Source organism: Rhinolophus hipposideros (genome assembly GCF_964194185.1).
Source record: "Rhinolophus hipposideros genome assembly, chromosome: X".
Classification (NCBI taxonomy): Eukaryota; Metazoa; Chordata; class Mammalia; order Chiroptera; family Rhinolophidae; genus Rhinolophus; species Rhinolophus hipposideros.
The window spans coordinates 95,121,129-95,146,987 of record NC_138046.1 but is presented as its reverse complement, the minus strand read 5'-3'; the positions used below and the strand labels follow the sequence as shown (position 1 = coordinate 95,146,987).

The following is a 25,859-nucleotide window of genomic DNA, read 5'->3' as shown; positions in this document are numbered from 1 at the left end:
ATCCAATTTTTGTAGTGAGCCAAAAGCAATCCAGAATCAATTCTGGTGGTTCCAAATGACACAACTGTAAAATGAGATTGGCTTTCTTGTGTCATTCAATTATGTTTGTTTGAAACAGTTTGAATGATAGCCATATCTCACTTCTAATCACAAACAACAATTTTTAATTTATCACTTTCCTGGAATACATTTTTATTTTTAACAAACTATTTCTTGTGTGAAACCCAAGAAGAAAAGATTTCCAATATGCATTTCCCCAAATGAGGTATCGTTCCCAACTGGAGGATTCAGAAAGTGAGTTAAAAGATAAATGCAGGGATAGTGCCTGAGACCCAATCTGTGGAACTACAGGTTATTTAGGTGTGCCAGAAAGTCACCTATCTACCAAAGAAATGCTTGCCTTTGGCAAATATTCCCAGGTCTTCAATGGTGGACTATTTATACCCACCTTGTTCCAGCAAGGATTTAAGGCAGCCCTCAGTATTTGACTGAGCCCTGCTCTTTCAGCCTGGGAAAAGCAGAGGTTCAGAAAAAGAGGTGCTGACCAAATCATCAGTAAGGGTTCAGATTCAAAAGGAAGTGAAGTGTGGGAGGGCTCAAAAATATTACCTTTATTCTATGGATCAGGGATATAAACATCCTTGATAAGGTTAGATTTAGTTATTGACATCTCATATAAATTCCTTTAAGCAGCAAATGTGCTTGCTTTTGTCTCTAACATGTCTTTTTCATTGAGAGAGAAAAAGTAGGTAAGCTTTTAAGAGGTTGATTGAGTACAATAGAGTACTACAGAATGTGCTTACATGTCCTATGTGCACAACAGTTTAGGAGCACAGAGAAGGACAGAGAGAACACGCATCTATACGTGTTAGTCTATGTGGCACCACAAAGACACTAGTTTCTGCGATGTCTAGCCTGTGGGCAGGGGGAAAGAGAGCAGGCAGGGAGAGGAAAGAATTGTGTTACATCACCTCTGGGCACCATGTAGTCTCCCTTCGCACTGCAAAGGTAGTAACTGAATGATATCCATACAATCAATCCATATGGCACAATGCAAAAGCCCAAGAACACAGTCAAGCAGATACGAAGCATGGACACTGCCCGCACAGTTTAGGAGCAATGGCCAGTACCCAAATAAGGGGACATTCATCAAGCTCACAGCTCTAGGAGCTGGGACACTGAGGACAGGAGTATCTATTGTAGGTGCCCGTTTCCGGGCTTGGATTTCTCTGGGCTATTGCTGCTCTTCACAATGTCACACCTTATCCTCTTCAGATCCCAAAACACTACAAAGCAGCGGGTCAGCATACAAGAGCTCTTGGACCAAATCCAGCCCACTGCCTGTTTTTGTATATAAAGTGTTACTAGAACACAGACATGCTCATTTGTTTAAATATCAACTATGGCCGGTTCATACCACACAACAGATTTGAGTAGCTGTTGTACGAGACCATATGACCAACATGCCTAAAATAGTTATTATCTGACCCTTTAAAAAAGTTTGCCGACCCCTGCTCTGAAGCATGAAAATATTTTCAAGAAGTCTTCCCAAGATGGTCTTCATCAGCTCAATTGAAATAAACCATTTCCACATTTCCAGATCTCTTCATTCACAGTAATTTACAGAGGGGAGGAGGCTTACAAAAATAAAACTTTAAACTGGAGGGAAATAATTAAGGTTTTAGTGTATCACTTTTAAAGGTTGCCGATCCTGGTTTAAAGCCCTTTTTGGAAATATTAAAATACAGGTTCTGTTACCTCCCTTTACTTTCATGTTTTGGGTTCATGCTGGATTATAACAGCAGTGTATTCTTGAAAACACACTAATTCTGCATAAGTCTATCGCTTCCTCCATATAACAAAAGTAAATTGAGTTTAATTATTCTTTCTGACCTGTTTCTCAGAAAGGAACCCAATGTTATCAGTGTGTAAGCAACATGTATGGCTTCACCAACTCAAAAGCAAGCCACCCCTGCCTGTTATCAACTAACCATCCCTAACAGAGTTAAATAATACTCCTACTAAGAGGTATACAAGATATTAACTCTCAAAAGCTGTCCCTTTTTGTTAACTGCAAAGAATTTACTTTCCATTTCAATAAAGAGCAATTTGAATCAGAGAGATGAAATAATTTATGGTTTACATGTATACAATGAGATACTATGATTTCAACTCCGCACCTCCCAAAATGAACAAGATTACAACCATTCTGATTCTAATGGAATCCATGCAGCTTTAGCAAAGCATTTTAAAAATTATTCTTTCATTTAGAGTCCCCAAAATTGTATAAAAAAATTACCTCCAACCGAAGTCCTACAAATGGCATATTTGTATCACACATAGCAACAAAGTGAGCTAGAATTTTATTGAAGGCACACATTTCTCCTGATCGTTTGGTTTTCTTGGGTTCTACTGGACACAAATCATCAGACAACTAGAATTTAAGAACATAAGTGAGTAAAAAAGTACACATGATGTAATTACTAAACTATTTGACAAAGCTCAAGGTTAACCAAAAATCTTATACATTCAACAAACATTTATTGAGCAAATATTGGTCTAAATAAGGAAAGTTTAATAGTAAATACTGTGTATTTAACAAGGTCTCTTGTGGAAAATGGCATATAATTAACTATTAATTCAAGGAGAAGCATTTTCAAGAAATGTAGACAATTGTTACTTAAACCTTATTGCTGCTCATTCTCTTAAAAACCCTATCTAATTCTTTCCCATATTAAAAACAGTTAAAGAACACAACAAAATTAATACACACAAATTCTGTGCTCATTTCCATATGTGATCATACCTTGCGCTTGGTACCGGTTCGAGGCTGTTTGCCAGTTTTTGTACGAAAAATCAATTCCTGGATGTTTTCCTTGAATTGCTGCAGCAGGAGTGCCATGACAGGGCAGTCTTCACGATCTGCAGCATTGACAGACATGAAGTAGTACTTGTATGACAGTTGTGTGGGTTTATTGGGAACCTCCAACATCTCCACAACCTAAAAAGGCCCAAATGAGAAAGGAGACCCAGAGAAATGATTAGGTATTGGACATTTTCCTCCTTATACTGGTAGGTTTCAGAATCGTAAATCTAACATTAATGTCTTTTTTCTTCAAACAAAAACAAATCAATAGTGATGTCAAAAGAAGCATTCCAAGTAAATACATAATTTGTTTTCTAAAAATTAGATCAGGCTAAAGAACAACAGTAAAAGCAACCATAAACTATGTAGCAAATAGGACATTTAGACTACTCACATCAACTGTTCTTGATATTCATAGCTTAGTTTACAAATTCAAAAAATTTTATGCTTAAGTCCAGTAGTTATACTCGAGTTTCTAAAGTGGTATTTTAAAATGCCTTGCTGTCTCACTTAACCATTAAAAAACATCCTAAGAATTCCACTATTATGTCAGAGAAAAATGACAACTATTTCTCGTACTTGGAAACATATAAAAATAAACCCTGATTGTTCAACTGAAAAATGTAGTCACTGTGAGGATAAGGAGAACAATATCATCAAGATTTAACACTGATAAAGAGCTTACTATGTGCCGTGTCCTGTTTTAACTACTTGACAGATGTTAACACATTTAATCCTAATAACTGTGAAGCAGAGATTCTTATCTTCATTTTTCTGAGGAGGAAACTGAGGCACAAAAGTTAGGTTACTTGTCCAAGGTCTCAGAGCTAAGAAGTGATGAACTCATGCTTTGATCCCAGAAGTTTGGCTCCAGAGACTTTGCTCTTACCCACTATACCAGTTTAGTATTTTCAAGGTCTACCTGAAATGTTAAGAAAAGTCCCCTAAATACTTTAGTGAGAGAAATAAATGCCATTCTTGACAAACACACACTTCCCTTTCTTCCTGCCTCCCTTACCCCTCCCCTGCACCCTTCCCGATTGTCTTTTCAGGAAATTGGCCAACACCTAAGTATCACAAATACACCTGAGAAAATGGAAGAATGAAAAGTAATATGAACTTCACCACAGAAGATACATGGATTGCAAATAAGCACATGAAAAGACATTTTCAGCATCATCAGTCATTAGGGCAGCATAAATTAAGACTACAATAAGATAGCACGACATTATCTGTCAGAATGGCTAACTAAAAAAACCCTGCAATTGTCACCCTAATAAACTTAAAAAAAAAAAAAAAAAAGACAAAGAACTGCAATACCAAGTGGAAAGGATGCAGGGCAGCTGGAACTCTCTTGTACTGCTGGCAGAAATCCAAAGATGATCTGGCCACATTGGAAACAGTTTGGCCATTTCTTATAAAGCTAAACATACACTTGCTATTATAACCCAACAATCCCAATACCAGTTACATATCCAAAACAAATGAAAACTTAAATTCACAAAAAAAAAACCCATATGCAAATAGGTTTTTTATAGCAGTTTTATTCATAACTGACCCAAACTGGAAACAACCCAGATAGAAGTCTTTCAACTGGAGACTGGCTAAACAAACTGGCACATCTGCACCATGGAATACTACTACGCAATGAAAGGAGTGAACTATTACACATATAACAATATGGATGAAAGTCAAGGGCATTATGCTGAGTGAAAGAAACTAGAGTGAAAGGCAACACCAGACAGAGAGAAAACAGGTCAGTGGTCACTAACTGACAGTGCACCGAGGGGGGCTGATTACAGAGGGGCAGTATGAAGGAATTTGGGGGGATAGCTGTTCTGTGTTCTGTTGAGATAAAGGTTACAAAACTACATGCATTTATTAAAAATTAAGACCAAAAAAATTGAATTTCTGCTACATATAAAGTACATCTTAATAAATCTGAGAAAATTAAAACAGCAGAAAAACATCTGAAGACAGCAAGCCTGTCCTCTGTTCTTCTTAACGTCCACGGTAGTAGTTTTTCTACTCCTGTGAGTATGTCATCCCTAAGTGAGTAATATACATTCAGTTTTGGTCTAAACCCTGTGATCCAAACTATTGCTTCATAACAAATCACTAGTAATTGAAACTGAAGCCTGGCTTTTTGTTGATACTGAATTAAGGTCAGAAAATAATAAATTACAACCATTTTGTGTGTGTGTGGCTCAGCGTAAGAGATCCTTGTGTGTTCACAGGTTTGATTATTGTGTGTATATTCTGAATATCATTTTAAAGGTCGATCGGGAAGCTCACCAAGAAATGAAACGACAATCCTTTGTCATGTGCCAAATCTAGTTCCACATCTGGTGTTTAAAAATTCAGAAAAAAGTGAAATTCACATCAATGAGATTTATTAGTTTACGTAAGTAACTCTAAGTTAAGATGTCAGACTACACTGAAGAAAGAAATTGAAGATACAAATAAATGGAAGCACATGCTATGCTCATGGACAGGACGAATTAACAGTGTTAAAATGTCCACACTACCCAAAACAATCTATAGATTCAATGTAATCTCTATCAAAATACCAATGGCACTTTTTAGAACTAGAATAATCCTAAAATGTATATGAAACCATAAAAGACCCTGAATAGCCACAGCAATCTTGACAAAGCACAAAACTGGAGGTATCACAGTACCTGCTATCAAACTATACTACAAGCCTATAGTAATCACAACAGCATGGTACCAGCATAAAAACAGACACACAGACCAATGGAACAGAATAGAGAGCCCAGAAATTAACCTTTGCTTATATGGTCATTTAACTTATGACAAAGGAGGCAAGACTATACAATAGGGTAAAGACAGTCTATTCAATAAATGGTGTTGGGAAAACTGGACAGATAACATGCAAAAAAATGAAACTAGACCACCTTCTTACACACCACATGCAAAAATAAACTCAAAATGGATTAAAGACTTAAATGTAACACCCAAAACCATAAAACTCCTAGAAGAAAACAGGCAGTAAACTCTCTTGACATTGCTCTTAGTAGTATTTTTTTCTGATCTGTCACCTCGAGCAAGGAAACAAAAGAAAAAAATAAATGGGATGACATCAAACTAAAAAGATTTTGCACAGCAAAGGAAACCATCAAAAGAACGAAAAGACAACCTACTGAATACAAGAAGATACTTACAATATATCCAATAAGGGGTTAATATCCAAAATTTATAAAGAACTCATGTGGGAGAGAGGGGGAGGTAGAAAAGGGTAAAGGGGGTCAAAAAACATGGTGAAGGAAAGAGATTTGACTTTGGGTGGTAAACACACAATGCAATACCAGAAGTGCCAAAAAAATTGTATACACGTGACTTGTATTCATCTTTTGTTATCAGTATATATTGAGTATTACAATCTTAATACAGTTTTTTCCTTTCTTAAAATGTGTTTTGGCACCTTCTGTATATAGATGATGTATTACACAATTGTATACTTGAAACCTATATGATTTTATTAACCAATGTCACCCCAATAAATTAAAAAAAAACAACTTATGCAACTCAACACCAAAAAAAACTAAAAATCCAATTAAAAAATGGGCACAGGATTTAAACAGATATTTCTCCAAAGAGGACATACACATGGCAAATAGACATATGAAAAGATTCACTAATCATCAGAGAAATGCAAATTAAAACCACAATGAGATATCACCTCACACCTGTCAGAATGCCTATCATCAATAAATCAACAAACAATATGTGGAGAAAAGGGAACCCTCATGCACTGTTGGTGGGATTGAAAATTGGTGCAGCTACTACGGAAAACAGCATGGAGGTTCCTCAAAAAATTAAAAACAGAACTACCTTATGACCCAGAATTTCTACTTCCGGGTATTTATCTGAAGAAATTCAAAACATTAATTCAAAATGATATATGCACCTCTGTGCTCACTGCAGCATGATTCACAATAGCCAAGATATGGAAGCAAACTAAGTGTCCATCAACAGATGACTGGATAAAGATGTGGGATATATATAAACATATATACACATATATATACACACATAGATACTATATACAACATATGTATACTATATACATATATATACAATATATATACACACATATATATACACAATATATACAATGGAATATTACTTGGCCATAAAAAAAAAAAAAGAATGAAATCTCACCCATTTGGGACATGGATGGACCTGAAGGGTATTATGCTAAGTGAAACAAGTCAAAGAGAGAAAGACAAATACCATATGATCTCACTTATATGTGGAGTCTAAAGAACAAAATAAATAAAACAGAAACAGACTCATCGATACAGAGAACATACTGATAGTTGCCAGATGGGAGGGGGGTTGGGGATCTGAGTGAAAAAAGTGAAGGGCTTAAGAAGTACAAATTGGTAATTACGAAATGGTCCCAGGGATGTAAAGCACAGCATAGGGAATATAGTCAATGATGTTGTAATAACTATGTATAGTGCCAGGTGGGTATTAGACTAATCAAGGGGGATCACTTTGTAAATTATATGTCTAACCACTACGCTATATGCCTGCAACTAACAGAAAATAATGTTGAATGTCAACTTTAATTGAAAATACATATAAAAAAAGATATGTCAGACTACACAGGGCACTTTTTTTCCCACTAGGTTCTTTCTCATTTATTTACAAATATGCAAAGCATCTTTTTCCCTCGTTCAAGTTAATGAGAAATGCACAACCCATTTTCCAAGTACACTGGGAGATGAGCGAGGAGGTGACAAGTTTAGCTCTTCTTCTGTTGGGCTTCCCATAAAACCTACCATCCTCCTTGGTCCCTCTTGTATCCATTCTTCTTTTTCTTTTTTTTAATTAGTTTCAGGTGTACAAAATAATGTAATAAGACATTTATCATTTATATCCCACCCAGTGATAACCACCCTACCCCATCCACAATCCATTTGACATCGCACACAGCCATTACATTTCCACTGTCTCTATTCCTAATGCTGTACTCTGCTTCTTGTAAGTATATGTGTACATATATATATACACATATATATGTATATATATATATAATTGTAGTTGACATTCATTATTGCTCAGCTTCAGCTTCAGGTGTACAGTGCAGTGATCAGGCATACAGAGGGCACTTTTTAAAGACATCTTTTAAAAGTACAGGTCAAAACCTCAAAAAAATTCACTCCTATTACCTTCAACCAACAATCTTGAATTAACTTTTTCGAACACCTTAGATTCCTGGCCAGAAGTATCTACTTGGTGTACAAAGAAATTCCAACAAGCAGGGAAATGTATTTAGGGTGAGTTCGTGTTTCAATTTTTGCAAAATTTTAACCAAAGACCTCAAAGAAACTAACTGGGAAATACCTAGAAAGAGTGAAAAGGGAGTAAGATAGAATAATCTTACTATGCACTGAAATGTGCATGTAATCAATAAAGTGGATGTATATGCACTCAATCAAGGATTAGAAAATAAAGTTCCTTCAGAGCAGCGCAGCGACAGCGGCGGGGGGCGGCGGTTGCGACGGTTGCGGGCGGCGGTTGCGATGGTTGCGATTCGAAGCCGTTGAGACGCCTCTGCGGCAGCTGGTGGAGCAGGTGGCTCGCGTGGGAGCGGGCAGAGGCGGCCGGCCCGCCCCTGCAGCCTCAGTGCCCGCGACCCGGCAGGCAAGTCAGGACACCCTCCTCCGGTTGTTGCGCCAGCCCCCAAAGCCTCGGCTCCTGCTCGTCCGCGTCCCTACCGCCCTGGGCTTCGTACGCCCGGCTTCGCCCCTAGCGAAACAGGACTTGCGATTTCAAACCTGGAGACTTCGTCTTTGCCAAGATGAAAGGTTATCCCCATTGGTCGGTTCGAGTAGATGAAGTTCCTGACGGAGCTGTAAAGCCACCCACAAACAAACTACCCATTTTCTTTTTTGGAACTCATGGGACTGCTTTTTTAGGGCCAAAGGATGTATTTCCTTACTCAGAAAATAAGTATGGAAAACCAAATAAACGAAAAGGCTTTAATGAAGGTTTATGGGAGATAGATAACAATCCGCAAGTGAAATTTTCAAGCCAACAGGCGTCAGCTAAACAATCAAATGCATCATCTGATGTTGAAGTTGAAGAAAAAGAAACTAGTGTTTCAAAGGGAGATACTGACCATGAAGGAAAAGCCAGCAATGAGGATGTGACTACAGCAATGACATAGCCACTCCAAAAGCTGCCAGGAGAGGGAGAAAGAGGGAGGCAGAAAAGCAAGTAGAAACCCAGGAGGCAGGAGCAGTGACAACAGCAGCAGCATCTGCTGATGTAAAAGTGAGTCCTAAAAGAGGACGACCTACAGCTTCGGAAGTCAAGATTCCAAAACCCAGAGGCAGACCCAACGTGGTAAAACAGACCTGTCCTTCAGAGAGTGACATGGCAACTGAGGAAGGCAAGAGTAAGAAAAGGGGGCAAGCGGAAAAACAGCCTAAAAAGCAGCTTAAAAAGGATGAAGAAGGCCAGAAGGAAGAAAGAAAGCCAAGAAGAGAGCCAGACAAAAAGGAGGGGAAGAAGTTGAATCAAAAAGGAAAAATTTAGCTATAACAGGGGTTACATCAACCTCTGATTCTGAAGATGAAGATGATTAAGAAGGCGAAAAGAAGAGAAAAAAGGTGGGAGAAACTTTCAGTCTGCTCACAGAAGGTATATGCTGAAAGGCCAACATTAGAAAGAAGCAGCAGAGAGAAAACGCAAGCAAGAGGAACAAATGGAAACTGAGCACCAAACAACATGTTATCTACAGTAATAAAAAATACATCTCACTTTGGGCTCAAAGCATTAATCCAGTTACTGAAAAGAAAATACAAGTGGAACAAACGAGATGAAGATCTTGAGACAGACTCATTGGACTGAATACCCTCCTCCCCCCCTTTGATGGAAGAATGTTCGAGATTCTAAATTGAGGACTTCATTAATGGCATTATTACTGTTATGATTGTTAAAAAAAATTTCCTGTAAGGTACACACTATATACTAAGGAAGGCCATCGTTCTTGTTAAGTTTTTTTCCAAGCTTAAAATGAAGCCTTGTGTTTGAAAATTAGAATAAGCTCAGATGAAGATGGTGGTTGTACATTATTTCATTTAGAAAATATAAAAGTTAATTTTGTTTTGAAGTTAGCTGTTAAACTGGAATAGCTATTGTACCCCAGAGAATGGGGCAGTTGTGCCATTCCCTTGACATTCCTTTGGTGTTTAATTCTGTAGAATCTTAATTGTTTTTTTTTGATCCTGAGAGATTAAACATAGCCTTGTTAAGAAAACAAAAATGAAACTGTAATCAAAATTTTAAAATAAAGTTTTTTTTAAAGTTCCTTCACCCAGACCATATTTAACAGGCTGTATTATGCAAGTTAACATTTGATTAAAACGAAACAAATTTATGACACCAAAACATTTCTAAACCTTCACAGAATTGCTTTCAAATTTTTTCTTTTTACACAGAGGCAATATTCCAAGCAGGAAAGATCATAGGGTGATGGATGGGGGCATACCTTATATTCCCCAAACCCTCCCCGATTATCATAATTCCTTAGAGACATGATTTTCCTCTCTCCCCCATCCTTATCATCACTACTTCTGCTGGGTTGAGAATCACTATACAAAAGTCAACTATTCGATAAATTTGCAATTAAATTAAAACTTGCAATTAAATAATCAATTATTCAAAACAGTAATAGAACGGAACTCGATCACCCAAATCACCCCTATGCATACTTACAATGTAGTATTGTGGAAGACGGGTAAGTTTAATGAACAGCTTATTCTTAGAAAGGTTTCCAATAGGATGGGTTGAGTAATTGGACAGCTGCAATGTTTCAGTGCTTATTGTAGGCAAATGTTTTATAGACTGTTTGCAACGCTGTTGTCCAAGCCAAAACCTTAATTTAAAAAACATAATCCACATAATAAAATCACAGACTTTTCTGATTAACTGTGTGCTACTCATTTTTAAACAGATTATTTAAGACCACTAAAAAGCAATTAATTTGAAATTTAACTCAACTAGTAGAGGGACATAAGACCACAATGATGAATCATTTCTTCAGTCTTGTATTGGACTGTTAGTTTTAGTTCTAGTTCACGAGTTTAAACTGTAATGTGAATGATTTTGATTAGTTACGAGGTAAAATTAACTAATATTAAAGCTCAGACACTATATCATTTTATTACAGGGGATGACAGATATCCTATGGTTTATAAGACAGCACAAACTAATCGTAACATCCTTTATAAAATACCTGCCGTGTTTATAAAACAAATAGAGTAACAAACAATAAATACAAAAGACCCTGATTTTTCTGGTTATCACTGAAGATATGTAGTCCCAGTTTTTGTACTTGTGTATATGTAAAGCGATGTGCATACCTAGCAGGTGCCAGTAAAAGTTAATTACTTTGTTTCTCACCTCTCTCTCAGTTGTCACCAGACTGTTCACTTTGATGCTTTTTATAGTATTCCTTTTATTTGATTTCCTATCTTTGAGGCTAGGACACCATATAATATGTGAAAAGGGGGTATGTGAAAAAGAGAAGTCACAAACTCTCACTAATCCACAATAATAAAAGTACAGAAAATAAGATTATGAATTTAGAAAATTTTCATAGCAACATAATAATGCCACCACATCCAAACTCATGATCAGTAGGTTTGCCCAGCTGAACAGGGTATAGACCACTACAGTTGCCGTTGCTTTTGTGTGGTGAGCTGCATGTGGTACAAACTATACTAGTTGTGTAGTAAAACCATGTTATAATACATGACATTTTAATGGTAGTTTGTCGACTATTACTCCAAAATGTATAAAATCTGGAAATCATTTTTGTCCCACTGGAAAACAAGTTAAATTTAATTGCAACTTCACAGGATCAATTGCCAGAACTGGCTACTAATGAAGGGAATGAAGATAAATTTTGAAAATACACCAATAGTTGCATCATTTTGGATACAATTTAAAATTAATATCCTGAACTTGCTAAAATTGCTTTTAAATAGCTACTTCCAGTCCCATCAACATACCTGTGTGAGACTAGTATCTCCACTATGTACATTATTAGAAGAAAAACAGCAACAGTTAAGATACACATAGTTGCTTGGGGCTTAGGGTGGGAAGGGGGAATAACTGTAAATGAGCACCTTTTTGAGGTGATGGAAATGTTCTAAAACTGGATTGTGGTTATGGTTGCAAAACTCAGTAAATTTACTACAAGTCATTGAATTGTATACTTAAAACGGGTGAATTTTATGATAGTAAACCATACTTCAGTAAAGTTATGTCAAAAACATAAATGTGCCATGATAGATTCGTGATACACTGGTTATTCACCAAGGATCATGCCGGAAGCACTACTATAAGTGACAACCAGGGGGATTTTCTTATGAATAAATTATGTAAATACAGACACACGTTTGATAAGTTTAAGGCTTTTAGGACTTAGTTTTCTGGTTTTAAGTTGTATTTCTGCTAGCTGGAATTGCCAGATAAACAACCTCAAGTTATGCAAGACGTGAATTATTAAGCATTTAAGTATTTAAACCTTGCTTGTTTAGCCAAAATTCTCAAAAATGCACAAAAAAAAATGCTAAACCACAAAAATTTTAGAAATTGTTACCCAGAGTAATGATGATGATTTTTCATATACAGATAAACTACTTGTTCAAAAGAAGGCTCATGTAATATTATTTCTCTATTGGTATTAAAAATCATGTCCTGTTAATGAAAAAAAAAAAAAAAGACTTGATAATATTGAATTCTTCAAATATTTACAAAACCAAAACTTGCAAAAGGAGAAGGGGTAGACTAGAAGATCACAAAATCAACAGATTCCACTGAATTGTTTAGCCCCATCCCTTCTCCACATGTAAACTTTAGGTTTGATCTCTAAAATTTATTTTCATCCCTTGGAATTTTGTTTTATTAATTTGAAAAGAGTTTGTTATAGTTGCCATGATACCTTGGTATATCAGGGTGGTAATGAAACCTCATAGAATTATCTCTAGCTCCATTTTCATTCTATTTATTTTAACAGTATGAAGCATTCCAAGGATTTGGAGACACACTGAATAACAGTATTAGAGAAGCAGAAATGATTATTCTGAAAAGTGTCAGCTGGCAGCTTCATACCATGAAGATTATCCTGGATAAGAATAAATAAGACTCTACTGCAGAGAACACTAGATACAAGAAAATTCATTGTGTAAGTGATTCGTCGAGTGCTTGTACAAGAGAAAACGTAGCAAGGAATTAAAGCTGAATGTCATGCCCTTAACACCTGTATTTGCTTTAGAGGGGAATTTGATATGAAGCACTGCCATCTTGGATGTATTCCAAGAGAACATAGATGCTAAGTACCAAAAGGTGCTCAAGTTTCATGTCATAAAAATTAAGGACAATGACTGATCAAGAGTAATCACGGAGAAAATGTGACTTGTCAAAATACATTTCCATTTTTAGTCTTGCACCAAATAAATAAGCTTACTTAAGTTGTTGAATCCAAGGAACGATCCGTTTCATATCATCATTCACAGACTTTTCCATGTCATCCAAAGTGGCCTGGTCTATAGAATAAAGCACATTAACTAACTGCTTACACGAGACACAAAATATCTAGGTAGGCCAAAACTTAAATGAACTTACTGTTTTAGGCAGAAAGTAGTTATTTTTGAGTCAGAGAAAACTAAATGCATCATTAGGCATAAATTAACCAAATTTGTTATCCTCTTTAACATTTAGGGAGAGTTATAGCTAAAACAACTAATTAATAGCCAATGTACACTAGCAGGTAGTAAATATGTGAATTATTTGCCTATATTTTAATGCCCAAAGCTCTTAGTCTAGTAATTTCATATATTTAACTTATATATTTAAAGCTTAGTATTACTAAATTTAGAAACTTAAAAATTACAAAAACTGTAAAACTCCATTAAAATGTTTTTTACACACAAATGGTCTCTGGCATAAGCAAGAGCTATTGGCTGAAGATTAATGATACATGTCACTTAGAACTTTTAATGACACTAGAAAATGCTAATAATAGAATGTTGAGCAGAAAGCAAAATATAAAATGATTTCAACTAAAGAAAAAAATACAGGAGCACTGTTATGGATTGAACTACCCCCCCCACCCCCGCCCATTCATATTCTGAAGCCCTAACTCCTAATGTGATAACATTCAGAGGTGGGACCTTTGGGAGATAAAGTAGGTTAGATGAGGGCACAAAGATGGGGCTCTCATGATGGGATTCGCACCCTTATAAGAGAGGCGACAGAGTTTCCTCTCTTTCTCTTCCTTCCATGTGTGGACACAGTGAGAAGGCCGACATCTACAAGCCAGAAAAGAGCCCTCACTATAAACTGACCATGCTGGCAATCTTCTCTCACACTTCCAACCTCCAGAACTGTGAGAAAATTAATTTCTGTTGTTTAAACCACCCACTCTGGTTCTTTGTTATGGCAGCCTGAGCTGACTAAGACAAGCATACATCCCTAAAATAACAATGATTGCCAAGAGGGAATTATTTTTGCTTCCCTCATTTTTACATGTTTAGGTTTTTTATTTGAATATGTACTGTGTTAATTCACAATCAAGAAAACAGTTAAATAAAGTTTTGAAAAACAAATAATTGCCTGGTTGGTTTGAAACCACAGTTAAAAGATAATTCATAAATTTAGCCATCATTTAGCCATCATAAATGTGATGTGATTCAAAGTAATGAGGCCAGTTTTCCATAAGCAGTTCACAGAAAGACCTATCTTTATAGCCATACAAAATTCCAGAAAACCTTTTATTTTCATCAATATATCTAGCTTAACATTAATTTTAAATGGAAAATGTGCTAATATATTCAAGAACAAAGTTCTATTAGCAATACAAAAACACTAAGTTCCTAGTATTTCATCATTTTATAACACCAACTCAGTAACAGAATATGTCAGAAATCAAACTTTAATTTCTTCTGTGTTTAAGCCAGAAAAACATCATTTCCTCCAGGATTCAGTGCCCTAAGTCACATTTGATGTTTATACGGTCATAAATATGTTCTTCAGCCATGAATGACATGAGAATCCCTTGTATCCATCTCCATGTCACCCATCTATTAGTGATAAAAGTTAATCTAAAAAACATCATTCATCAACATTTATTACTTTTACATAAGAAAAACAACCCGAATCCAGTTCATACTGGGAAGTTTAACTTCTGGTACAAAAAAAAAAAAAAATCCAAAGTAGAATTAAAATGGGCCTCAAGGAACAGAAGTCAACGAGTTATTCCTTCCATGTCTACTCTCTACACTGCTTATGCCACCTCTCCCAATACCTAATGGCAGAAAATTGTAACTTTCCTTTTGTTAAAAATATTTTCCTTACATTGACTATATCATTTAGTTACTTACCAAGTCCATAAAGCATCAATTGGAACATTCCAGAATGCAAATCTACAAAAATGTGTAGACACTCCGAATTACCACAGGGCTCCAAGATGGGAACAACAAGAGCTGGAAGTGCAGTCTCTATGGAAGCTGAACAGTTGAGAATTAAAAATTATATTTCTGAGTATTTTCTTTCAAAAAGTATTTCTCAGTGAATAGAAACAAACCAACTATTGAACAATCCTGAACAGTAGAGGAAAAACATGATTTTTGCAAAATTGGAATAGTAGTATTAAGTCGATTAGTAGCTCAGAAGGAAGAATGTAATCTTTAAGGGGACTTGAAACAAACATACCCTCTCAAATACTACAACAAAAAATTCCAAGATTCCTTTAAAAGGTTAAAATAGCTCGTGAAAACTTAACCTTATCAGTGAGCTGAATTCTAGCGTTACTTTCAATCAGTAATTTGCTAAGTTAATAATTAATGTTCTTTTTGATACAATGGGAAGAAAATTAGTTGTTTGGTAAACAGAATAAATTTTATCTATGGCCTAAATATTTTCAATGCCATTCTTCACAGAAGTTTTCTGGCAATTAGAGCCCATGTGTTTACAAAAACACTTGAGAACTATTAAATATTATGGATTATATAGAAAAACTTTTTTTCAAGTTACTTATAAATCTCATTTCCAAGTCACAGATAAAACAAGAACATAGGCAACTGCTATACAGAAATTCCCAAAGTTGCCAATATACTTGTCTAGTTTCACAGTATTTCTACCAGGCCCAATTAACTTTTCTCTTAATTCCACAAACTGGCGTAACAAATTCCAGTAAAGGAGCAAAGCACTGAAAGCACACCACGTGCTGATCAGATCGAGGAGTTGTAAAAGGAATATGCTCTTTTGGTTACCACGTTCCTCTAAAGCTACAGCACAGAAGAAAGGCAGGCAGTGAGGCGGGCAGTAATGTAGGCCCAGCCTTTCACCAGGTGTGACTTCTTGGTGCTACTTTGTAAAACAAGGACAATAAATCTTGCTGTTCGTGCCATGGGTCCTTAAGAGGAAGAAATGACAAGTTTGTAAAGATGCTTTAAAGCAAAGAACTCAACAATGTATGCTATCTATACTTCTTTATGTATCAAAGAAACAAACCCAAACTCTTATGAATTTGCAATAATTAAAATGAATAAAGTTACCATTGGTACTGTCTATACAAATTATCAAACAAATTAATAAAGCAAAAAAAAAATGCAGGAGACATATTTAATCAGATGAAAACAAACTGCTTTCAAGTATATTTGACACATATTTGTATACAAATGTTTAACAGGCAGGTGCTGCAGAACTCTTACCTAAAAACACCAAACAAAGAAATAGAACAACAAAAAGGCACAAATAGGAGTTTCTTTTACAATGTTTTATAATTCAGACCAGTGTGACAAATTAATTCAAATTATGTTTTGCTGAACTTATTATTAATATAGTAAAAAGCACTTACGGATTTGAAGCAGGGATGCTGATTTTTAAAACACATCTGTACTGTTATAACTCCTAATGGGATAGGAATGTATTCTTTAAAGCAAAACCATTTTTAAAGTGAAACAATGGCATAAAACTAGTTATGACAATTGGCATAACAATTATAATTTCAGTCTAATTATAAAATTGAGTATTCTTGAAAGGACAGGGCATCAAAGGAGAATGTACAATACAGTCCAAAAGATAGAAAATACTTTGGTGTGTATCTCTGAACATATTTTGTAGCCACCAATGTCCGTATTTTTTTTTACAGAAAACAAAATATATAAGACTCTAAGCATTTAAAGGCAACAGGTGTTACCAAAAATGGAGAAACTTATGAATAAAATATAGGAGGGAGAATTAAAGGCTGTGCAAGATGACAGGGCTGTACACCACTTTTTCCTGCAGCAGGAATATACACAAACCTCCTATTTCTCCCTATCTGTTTATTGAGAACATGGGGAACGGGCCAATAGACAGTAATATAATGTATAGAGACTAAAGAGAATCAATTAGGCGATCAGGAATGGCTGTGTGTGGTTCACAGCTTCGGAATTGACCTCGATACCCCAAGTCCAGTGCTGATACAGCACAACCCAAGAGAGGCTCTCAAGAGTCAGGCAGTGCTGCGAATGGGGCCACGTGGCAAGTCACCTTCAGTACCCTGTACTACTTTTTTTGAACTTCCCTTCAAAGTCCTGCCTATTCTCCCCCGAGACATGCCCACCCTGACTTCCCCACCCTCAAGAAACCACACACTGCCCTCTGGGCTGTACGAAACCTACTGTCTGTGTATTCCCCTAGCCCTCCCTTGAAATGCTCCATTTTTCAAGCTTCTCATGGCGGCTTATTCCAGTGAGGAGCTGGAAGAAAAGCCAGTGATTAAAAGATTCCAAGAACAACACCTGGTCCCAGTCAAGGACCCAACTGAAGCATGCTTCCCCATCACGAAAGGGATCAAGCAGGACTGCATGAGGAGTATAAATGCATGAACGTGAATTCAGAAAAGAAGTTAAAGCATATGTCCTAAATTGGTGAGTCAGCAGACCCTTTCCTATAGCAGTCCTCATTTCCAGAACTGTTCTGATTAAAGCAGGAATGAGAGGCCCAACTGCACGTGCCCGCAGCTCCCTCCCCTCCAAAACACAGTTTTGGAAGCACCTTTCTCTACCACTGAGGACTCTAGAGACACCCACGGTTTGAAAACCACTGCTGTAGCACACTCCCACTAGAGTTAGAGACCTAGGAAGAGCCTGGGCTAACACCCTCTAATTACAGATAAGGAGAATGGGGCCCCAAAATGGGACTTGTTCAAGAGCACACAGCTGAACTTAAACCTTCTGGCTACTAAAGCAGTGACATCTCTACAAAATGCTAAAGAAAAATCTTCACAACTTACACGAACATCACACAGAACTTCCTATGGAAACACGTGTTTAGAGTCTATTTTTAAAGTAATTTAAATATCCCCTGGGCAATCATATGAGTTTTGTTACTTATTAAGCCTTCATTACAGATGATACTAAAGTAAACCAGAGCCTATCAAAAGATCACAAACCTATTTTCTGCAATCCTAACAAATGAAATTTTACAATTTCACTATTTTGAAAAATTAGAAGTTAAGAAACATTAAGATTTGCAAAACTACTTACAAGTTTTAAGAACAAAAGTGGTATTTCAACAAGGGTGCCAAGAAATTACATAGGGGAAAAAACAGTCTTTTCAACCAATGTTACTGGGAGAACTGTATATGCCCATACAAAATGCAGTTGGAACCTACCTCACACCATACACAAATATTAACGAAAGGTAATCTCAATGTAAGAGCTAAAACTATAAAACTCTTAGAAGAAAACACAGGAGCACATCTTCATGCATGACCTTGAGTTTAGTAATGGATACTTTAGGTATCACACCAAAAGTACAAGCAACAACAACAAAAAACAGACAAATGAGACATCATGAAAATTAAAATCTCGTTACGAATGATACCATAAAGAAAGTGAAAAGACAACCCACAGAATGAGAGAAAATTCTTGCAAATCATGATACATGAAAAGGGACTTACATAAAGAATTGTTATAACTCAATAATAAAAAGATAATCTAATTACAATACGGACAAAGGATCTGGACAGACATTTCTCCAAAGAAGACATATGAAAAGATGCTGTCACAATCATTAGGGAAACACAAATCAAAACTGCTATGAGATACCACTTCACACCCACCAGGGTGACTAGAAACAAAAAGATAGACAATGAAAAGTGTTGGTGAGGATGTGGAGAAATTGGAACCCTCACACACTACTAGTGGGATTAAAAAAGAGGTGTTAAACATGTCAAAAGATAAAACAGAGTTACCATATGACACAGCCATTCTACTCCTAGGTATATACATATTCGGGAGAAATGAAAACACAGGTCTACACCAAAACTTGGACATGAATGCTCATGAATGCATTATCCATCACAGGCAAAAAAAATGAAAAAGTGGAAACTAACTCCATCAATGATGAATGGACAAACAAAATGTGGTTATGTCCATATAATAAATTATTTGACAATAAAAATGAAGTACTGAAATATGCTATAACATGGACAAACCTCAAAAACATTCTGCTAACAAAAATATGCAGAAGAGCACACATTACAGTAAGTCCTCACTCAATGCCATCGATAGGTTCCGGGACTTTAAGCAAAACGAGGTATGATGAAACCAATTTTATCATAGGCTAATTGATATAAACAAGAGCTAAATTCCCATGTCATCTCATCAACATTATTACCAAACGATGTTGAACAATATGATGTTATTTGAGGACCTGCTGTGTATGATTTCATTTCTCTGAAATGTCCAGAACAGGCTATTCTACAGACAGAAATAGATTCCTGGTTGCCAAGGGCTGGTGGGAGGGGTGAATGGGGGAGTGACTGCTAATGGGTGCAGGTTTTCTTTGGGGGATGATTAAAATTTTCTAAAATTAGATTGTGGTGATGGCTGCACAACTCTTCGAGTCTATTAAAAAACACTGAATGAGTGAATTGTATGTGAATAAAGCTATTTAAAAAACAAAAAGGGGGATGTCATGTGGGCTTTCTAACTCCAATGAGAGTTTTATTAGTAATTATACTTTCCAATCATAAATTTCAGGTTTGTATTTAATACCTTTGCTTGAGGGATTAAAATTGGGAGGGGGGAAACAACTTCCACTACATCGTATAATTAAAATTATTAAGACATGAGGAATCTAATGTTAAATCTTGATAGAGGACATGTGTCTCCCCCCACCCCCAAAAAAAAGATTTAGTCACTACATTCACCAGATGTCTGGCATACCCTTTATTTCTTTAAGGCCCGTATTTGCATTTTTAAGTTGCCCTTCCCCTTAGTCTTTAACTTGTTTTAGATCCTCTTTTTCACCTCTGTTCTGTCATTTTCCTTGAATAAATACTGTCCTCTGAATACAAATTCATTTTCCTGACTTTCTCTTTTCTTCAGGCAGTTTTTATCTACTTCATCAAAGCGGTTTTAATCGAGCCTGACTAGTCCATAGCTAAGAAGCTGCTTTTTTAACTGTAATGGATTGAGGTGGGCTCTGTGCTGATGACAAGCAGTACCTCTGCTACCAGTGCTATGGAGACTTCGCATTTACGTGGCACTTCGTTTACCTCATCTCACTTAATTAAAGGCTGTTCATTGTAGGCTCCCAGTAATCACAGCCAAAAACAACTGGGGTGAGGAGAGTAAACATGCTCATTATGATACTGTGAAACTACATTCCTAGCATGAAAGCACTTATTTTCTAAATGACTGACTGTCCCCCAAAGCTCTGGATCTACTAGGTAACTAGAAGATTTTTCACTGTGTATATATCTGTATTTCTTATTTTGAACCCTGTTAATATATTAACGATTCAAAACAATTTTTTTAAAGACAAAGGATAAATTTTCACTCAAAGAAGCATATTTTATACATTACAAATATTTGCAAAGCTGCCTTAACCTTAGAACAAAAAACTAAAAGAAATAAGATTCATATTCAAATATTAAAATAGCTTCCATTTCAATAGGAAAAAAAGTCTTAGGAGCGGTCAATATGCATACATTTCAAAAATAAGGCAAAACTAAATAAGGGGAAAATAAGGGAAAATTAGGACAAACTTAGTAGGTCACAAGTTAAAATGCAGAAATGTCTGACCTCTACAACAAAACCAGTATATCAGGAAAGTCATATTAAGAAAGACCCTTCAGAAAATAATAGTGAATGCTAACTGACACAAAAGACAAAATGCCAATATAAAAGAACTTACAGTTTTCGTTGGCATTGAAACCTCTAAGAATGGCCTTCAGTTCCTGGAGCTTCTGATGAGCTCGTGCATGGACACTGTCAATCAGGAGTTTTTCTATTGATAAGTGATCAATCTGCATAGACAAGAACACAATTGTATGCTCAATTTAAACATTTTTACTTTAAAAGCCTGAGAGTAGATTATTGTGCTTCAAGATATTCCTTTTAGAATCACACTGATTAAGTGCAAACTGAAAGTTAAAAAAAAATAAACTTACATGGTATTGGTAGCTTAGGACTATAGCTAACATTTTGCCAAGTATAAATCAAGATACTATATGTATCAGCTATCATAGTGATTAAATGATAGGCCTTAAAAACAAAACGATCGAAATTAAAAACTTTGAAAAAAATCTTTAAAATTACAAATATTCGATTTTAAAAAACCAATATAGAAGCATAACAATAATTTAAAACAAGTTTCATAAAGGGTTTCAGGAACAATTAGGTATTTTACAGAGTTTGTGCTAAAAGTTTAAGTACAAATGGTAAGTTATATTACATTCATTTAATCAAACCAGTATTAAAATATATTGACATCTACCTTCATGGCTCTCTCTACTAATTTAGAATCAGAAGCTGGTAGAGGCGGATCATGAAAAATCTGTAAAGGCTTAGAGACATCATTCTCATCGATTTTAATTGTAACTTTGTGAACAGATGCCGTCCCTGTTTTTCTCCCAAGAACCTGTTGACTAAAGAGAAAAAATACTAAGAATTTTTTTCAACATAGCCTACTAACTTTTGAAATAAAATAGAGGCAACCTATTGTGTGCTTAACCAGAGCCTAGAATATGGCAGGCCCTCATTGTGGAGGGACTTTATTAACACTGGGAAGATAGCTATTCTGTAACCCAATACAATATTTGATTTACTGCAGCAAAACAAACAAACAAACAAACAAAAAGACACAATTTAAAAATAAAACATGCACGCAAAAACGCCCCAAAACAACCTTCTAAGTGTTGTCTATTTATCTGTGATTCCTTTACAGAAAATGGGAATCAAGCAAAGTTTAAACAGGGAATCGAGGACAGTAAACAGCTCAATACTGATTTTTCCCAAAACTCTCCCCAAAAAAGATTTTAAAAGCCGCAATTCAAAATGTAAAACAGCGATAAGCATGGTTTTGAAAACAACAGCCAGCAATCTAAATTAATGGTCTTTTAGCAATCTGACATGAGCCCAGAGTAATCTAACTTTTTAACAATAGTGAATCAGTACAAGCAGATAGATGTCTACATATTTAAAACATGCTATATTCTAGGAAAGGTGCCAATTATGGATGTCCTATGTGGTTTATGATACCATGGGACCTTACTATACAAAATCATGCTGCAAGAGTTGCACAGCTATCAGTATATAGTTAATCAGAAGTAGGAGAGAAAAAGAAATGAAAAGAGTATTTACAGTCATAGCATGAACCCACCAGAATCAACTTTACTTACTTCCAAACTGAGAGGGAAAGACACTTTCCAGCATGATACCTTTCCACCTGCACAAGGTCTCCCCACCGCTCCCGGATTAACATTAGAGTTTGGGAATGTAGCACTTCTAATTGAAGTGACAAGCAGAAAGAATCTGATGGATCTTGTTAAGCAAATATAATACATATTACTACAACAGCCAGTGAAGTACAAGCAAACCTCATTTAACAAAAGCTCTATTCTATTCCTAAAAAGCTGGCTATGAAAGAAATTTCTGAAATTATATTTCTCCAATGACTGATCCTAAAAAGTGTTATAATTTGTGGCAGAATTTTAAAAAAAGGTACTATATTTAATTTTGATATAATATAAACTACAAGGTCCAAGTTACCCCTTAATTCATCATAGTTTAGAGAACACGGGTAGACCAAATAGTACTCTTTTTTTCTCCAAAGAGTACTATTGCTAATTCATCATTTTTCGTTTTTATCTGCAAAGTCAACAATAGAATTTAAAACTTGGTTTATTATAGATGTATCACTATCCTGCACACTGACCAGTTTCCCCAGCCCCACTTCTACCAAAAAAGCAGGAGGGGGGAGTTTAGTCTTCTATAGTTCAGGATTAGGGGCAACTGGAAATGTGGGGGAGAGAGGAAGATACAAATTCCTTACAAATTCGTCTCAAATTTCAGAAGGATACGTAGGCAGTTGTACATGTCCTGAAGAGGTTTCTCATCAGCAAAGAGCCTAGACTGCACCAGCTGATGGATAAAGTTGATTTGCATGCTATGAACCAAGGCTCGCCCATCTTCCATTATTGGTAGGGGAAAAGAAGGTGGTCAATCAGAAAAGTGCACAGATTGTGTCATAGTACCAACTAAAGAAGAGTATACTAACAATGACTTAAAAAAATAAAAAAGAATTGAAACTATTTATGGAAACCAGAGAACATTACACTTGAAAAACACTGAAACCTCAAAGGTCATAAGTAGTTATGATTATCATAAAATCTACTTCAAATTACAGGATAAATTGCTAAACACATTTATTATTCTGCAAGAATGTTTCAATAATACAAAATCACCAAACATTTCAATCAATATGTGGGACATAAGTCACTATTTATGATTTACCTCCTGTTTCCTTATCCTCAACTAGAATTTCTAGCTTGAGAAGACGCCATGGAACATCAGGGTCATCTCCCATTACCGTCAAGGTGGCTTCAAACTCTCCTTCTACTCGAAACTTCACCCGGCCATTTGCTTTTAGGAGAAAAAGAAGAAGAAGTCTACTTTGCTGGAAAATAAGCGGCTTCTTGGTAACCTAGAACTGTCTTACTTATAAGAAATTTTAAATATTGAATGTTCTTTCGTTCAAACAAGTCAGTGGTTCCTGCGTAAGCAGTAGCCAGCTTCCAGGTCATCAAGAAACCATGGGCGACTCTTCTAACATCAGCAAACAATATTTTATTGAAGCTCAATCCTGGGACTTGTCTCTCCTAGAGCCCCAGGTGATTTCACCCATTCCCTGGCTTCAAATACCAGCCTTGTATTTCCAGGTAATAAAGAGAAATCACAGGGCTGACAAGTCACAGAGTCAAACATCACCAGAATTGTAGGTCAAAACTTCATAATGTTTGAATAAAATCTCAAAAGCTATGTCAAAAACTATTTTAGTGAGTCAATTCTTAAAAAAATAAACTTCGGGTACATACCAACTGTAAGATTGGCTAACTGAGGAGGAAGATCTGTGGTTACAAGTCGATGCCTAAGAATCTGGTTCAGCTGGTGAAGTGTGGCTTGTTTCTCAATTTTGGTGATTGGGTCTGGAGGAATAATTTTATCCTTGAAAAAAATTTAAGTGATTTTAGAATAATGTACAAAGAAGCATAATTTTTACCTGTGCCTATCTTACAATAGTTTCTTACTTTACCCAAGACAATCTCAACATTCATTTAAGCAATCTACATCCAATAACCGTGACCATTACTATCATGCATTAGAGTGTCAATGATGCCACCAGTCACCCAGTTAAGACAGAAATGCAACGTTATCTTCTTCAGGCTCTACTTATGAAACCAACTTAATGTCTTAGATGACTTCCACCACTTCTTCAAAGTATAAAATAAAATAGCAGCATGTCAATAAAAAACGACCACGACAATAAATTTTAAAAACTCAACACTTCCAAAAAGCAACTAGCATGTATAATACCATGTTTCCCCGAAAATAAGACCGGGTCTTGTGTTATTTTTTGCTCCAAAAGACGCATTAGGGCTTATGTTCAGGGGATATCATCCTGAAATATCATGCTAGGGCTTATTTTCCGGTTAGGTCTTATTTTCGGGGAAACGGTATTATTTGCACATCTGTTCACCCTCATCCAAAAAAAAAGAGAAAAAAGACTCACCCATTTTGATAGCTACTCACATTCTGATGCAAATTGTTTTTTAGAAAACACAATTTTAGTTATGGGGGGGTGCAAACTACCTGAAATATTTGTTTTGAAAATGTGAAAGGTTTTTGCTGGGCTACTTAATGGTAGTAGGATCCAACGCCAAAGCCTTCAACTTTTACAAAGGAGTGGTGTGGGGGGAATGTACTTACCCTGATGCAGGTTGGCAGCCGTGGGTAAGACCCAGTCGTCAGTACGTCAATGGCATATGGAATGGCAAAACTAGGAAGGCGCGCATGGACCAGAGCGTCTCTCGCTAAGGAGGCCAGGCGATCAGCAGTGTCAACGAACAGAATGGCTTGCTGATCCAAGAAGCTCGAGATCATCTTTAAAGCAAAGGGCAAAAGCATTCAGCTTCCTTGAAAACTAGCCAGTTTGCACTTCACATGTCATTGATTCATTCCAAAGTAAACTCTGAGGGGTATTAATATAGGTGTTCCAGATTACAAAATATTACTTCCAAAAAATTTCCCAGTAATTTGAAGAAACCTTTTTAAAGATAATTTTCTATCAATTTAAGTAAAACGTTTTCCAATTCATTTCTCCATCCTTAACATTCCACGTACATAATATCACAAGTTAGAAAAAAACAAAAGGAATTGAACGCTTTTTACTACCCTTACAGACTTCGAGAGTTGGTTGGTGACAAGGAGAAAATTCTGAGATGTCGTAAATTAAATCACAGAAGGAAAAGACAAAAAGGGGTCAGTCAGTTAACAATTGCAGTGCAAAACCAACAAAAGACTGTCCACACTCCTTAGAATATGGTGAAATTATTAAATGAACTTCCAGGTGGCTGTTTCCAAGATTGCCTAAAAAGAGACTTTGCCAG

The 25,859-nt window shown here is 36.1% G+C and overlaps 1 protein-coding gene and 1 pseudogene across 3 annotated transcripts in view; one reads left to right on the top strand and one right to left on the bottom strand.

The window, feature by feature from the left end:
* The window catches only part of MED14 (mediator complex subunit 14), a 76,600-nt gene that overhangs the window by 37,970 nt on the left and 12,771 nt on the right, over positions 1 to 25,859 (bottom strand). For both annotated transcript variants that reach the window (XM_081043312.1, XM_081043311.1), the window contains exons 4-15: positions 25,180 to 25,353; positions 24,288 to 24,417; positions 23,707 to 23,835; positions 23,274 to 23,381; positions 22,593 to 22,725; positions 21,689 to 21,839; positions 21,107 to 21,218; positions 15,295 to 15,420; positions 13,380 to 13,458; positions 10,622 to 10,781; positions 2,807 to 3,001; positions 2,300 to 2,434 (exon numbers count right to left, since the gene is read on the bottom strand). In XM_081043312.1, coding sequence (XP_080899438.1) covers positions 2,300 to 2,434; positions 2,807 to 3,001; positions 10,622 to 10,781; positions 13,380 to 13,458; positions 15,295 to 15,420; positions 21,107 to 21,218; positions 21,689 to 21,839; positions 22,593 to 22,725; positions 23,274 to 23,381; positions 23,707 to 23,835; positions 24,288 to 24,417; positions 25,180 to 25,353 — 1,632 coding nt within the window. The remainder of the gene's footprint in view (positions 1 to 2,299; positions 2,435 to 2,806; positions 3,002 to 10,621; positions 10,782 to 13,379; positions 13,459 to 15,294; positions 15,421 to 21,106; positions 21,219 to 21,688; positions 21,840 to 22,592; positions 22,726 to 23,273; positions 23,382 to 23,706; positions 23,836 to 24,287; positions 24,418 to 25,179; positions 25,354 to 25,859) is intronic.
* On the top strand, positions 8,673 to 9,647 carry LOC308494248 (PC4 and SFRS1-interacting protein-like; annotated as a pseudogene). Its single transcript has one exon. The product of its transcript is annotated as a PC4 and SFRS1-interacting protein-like (transcript).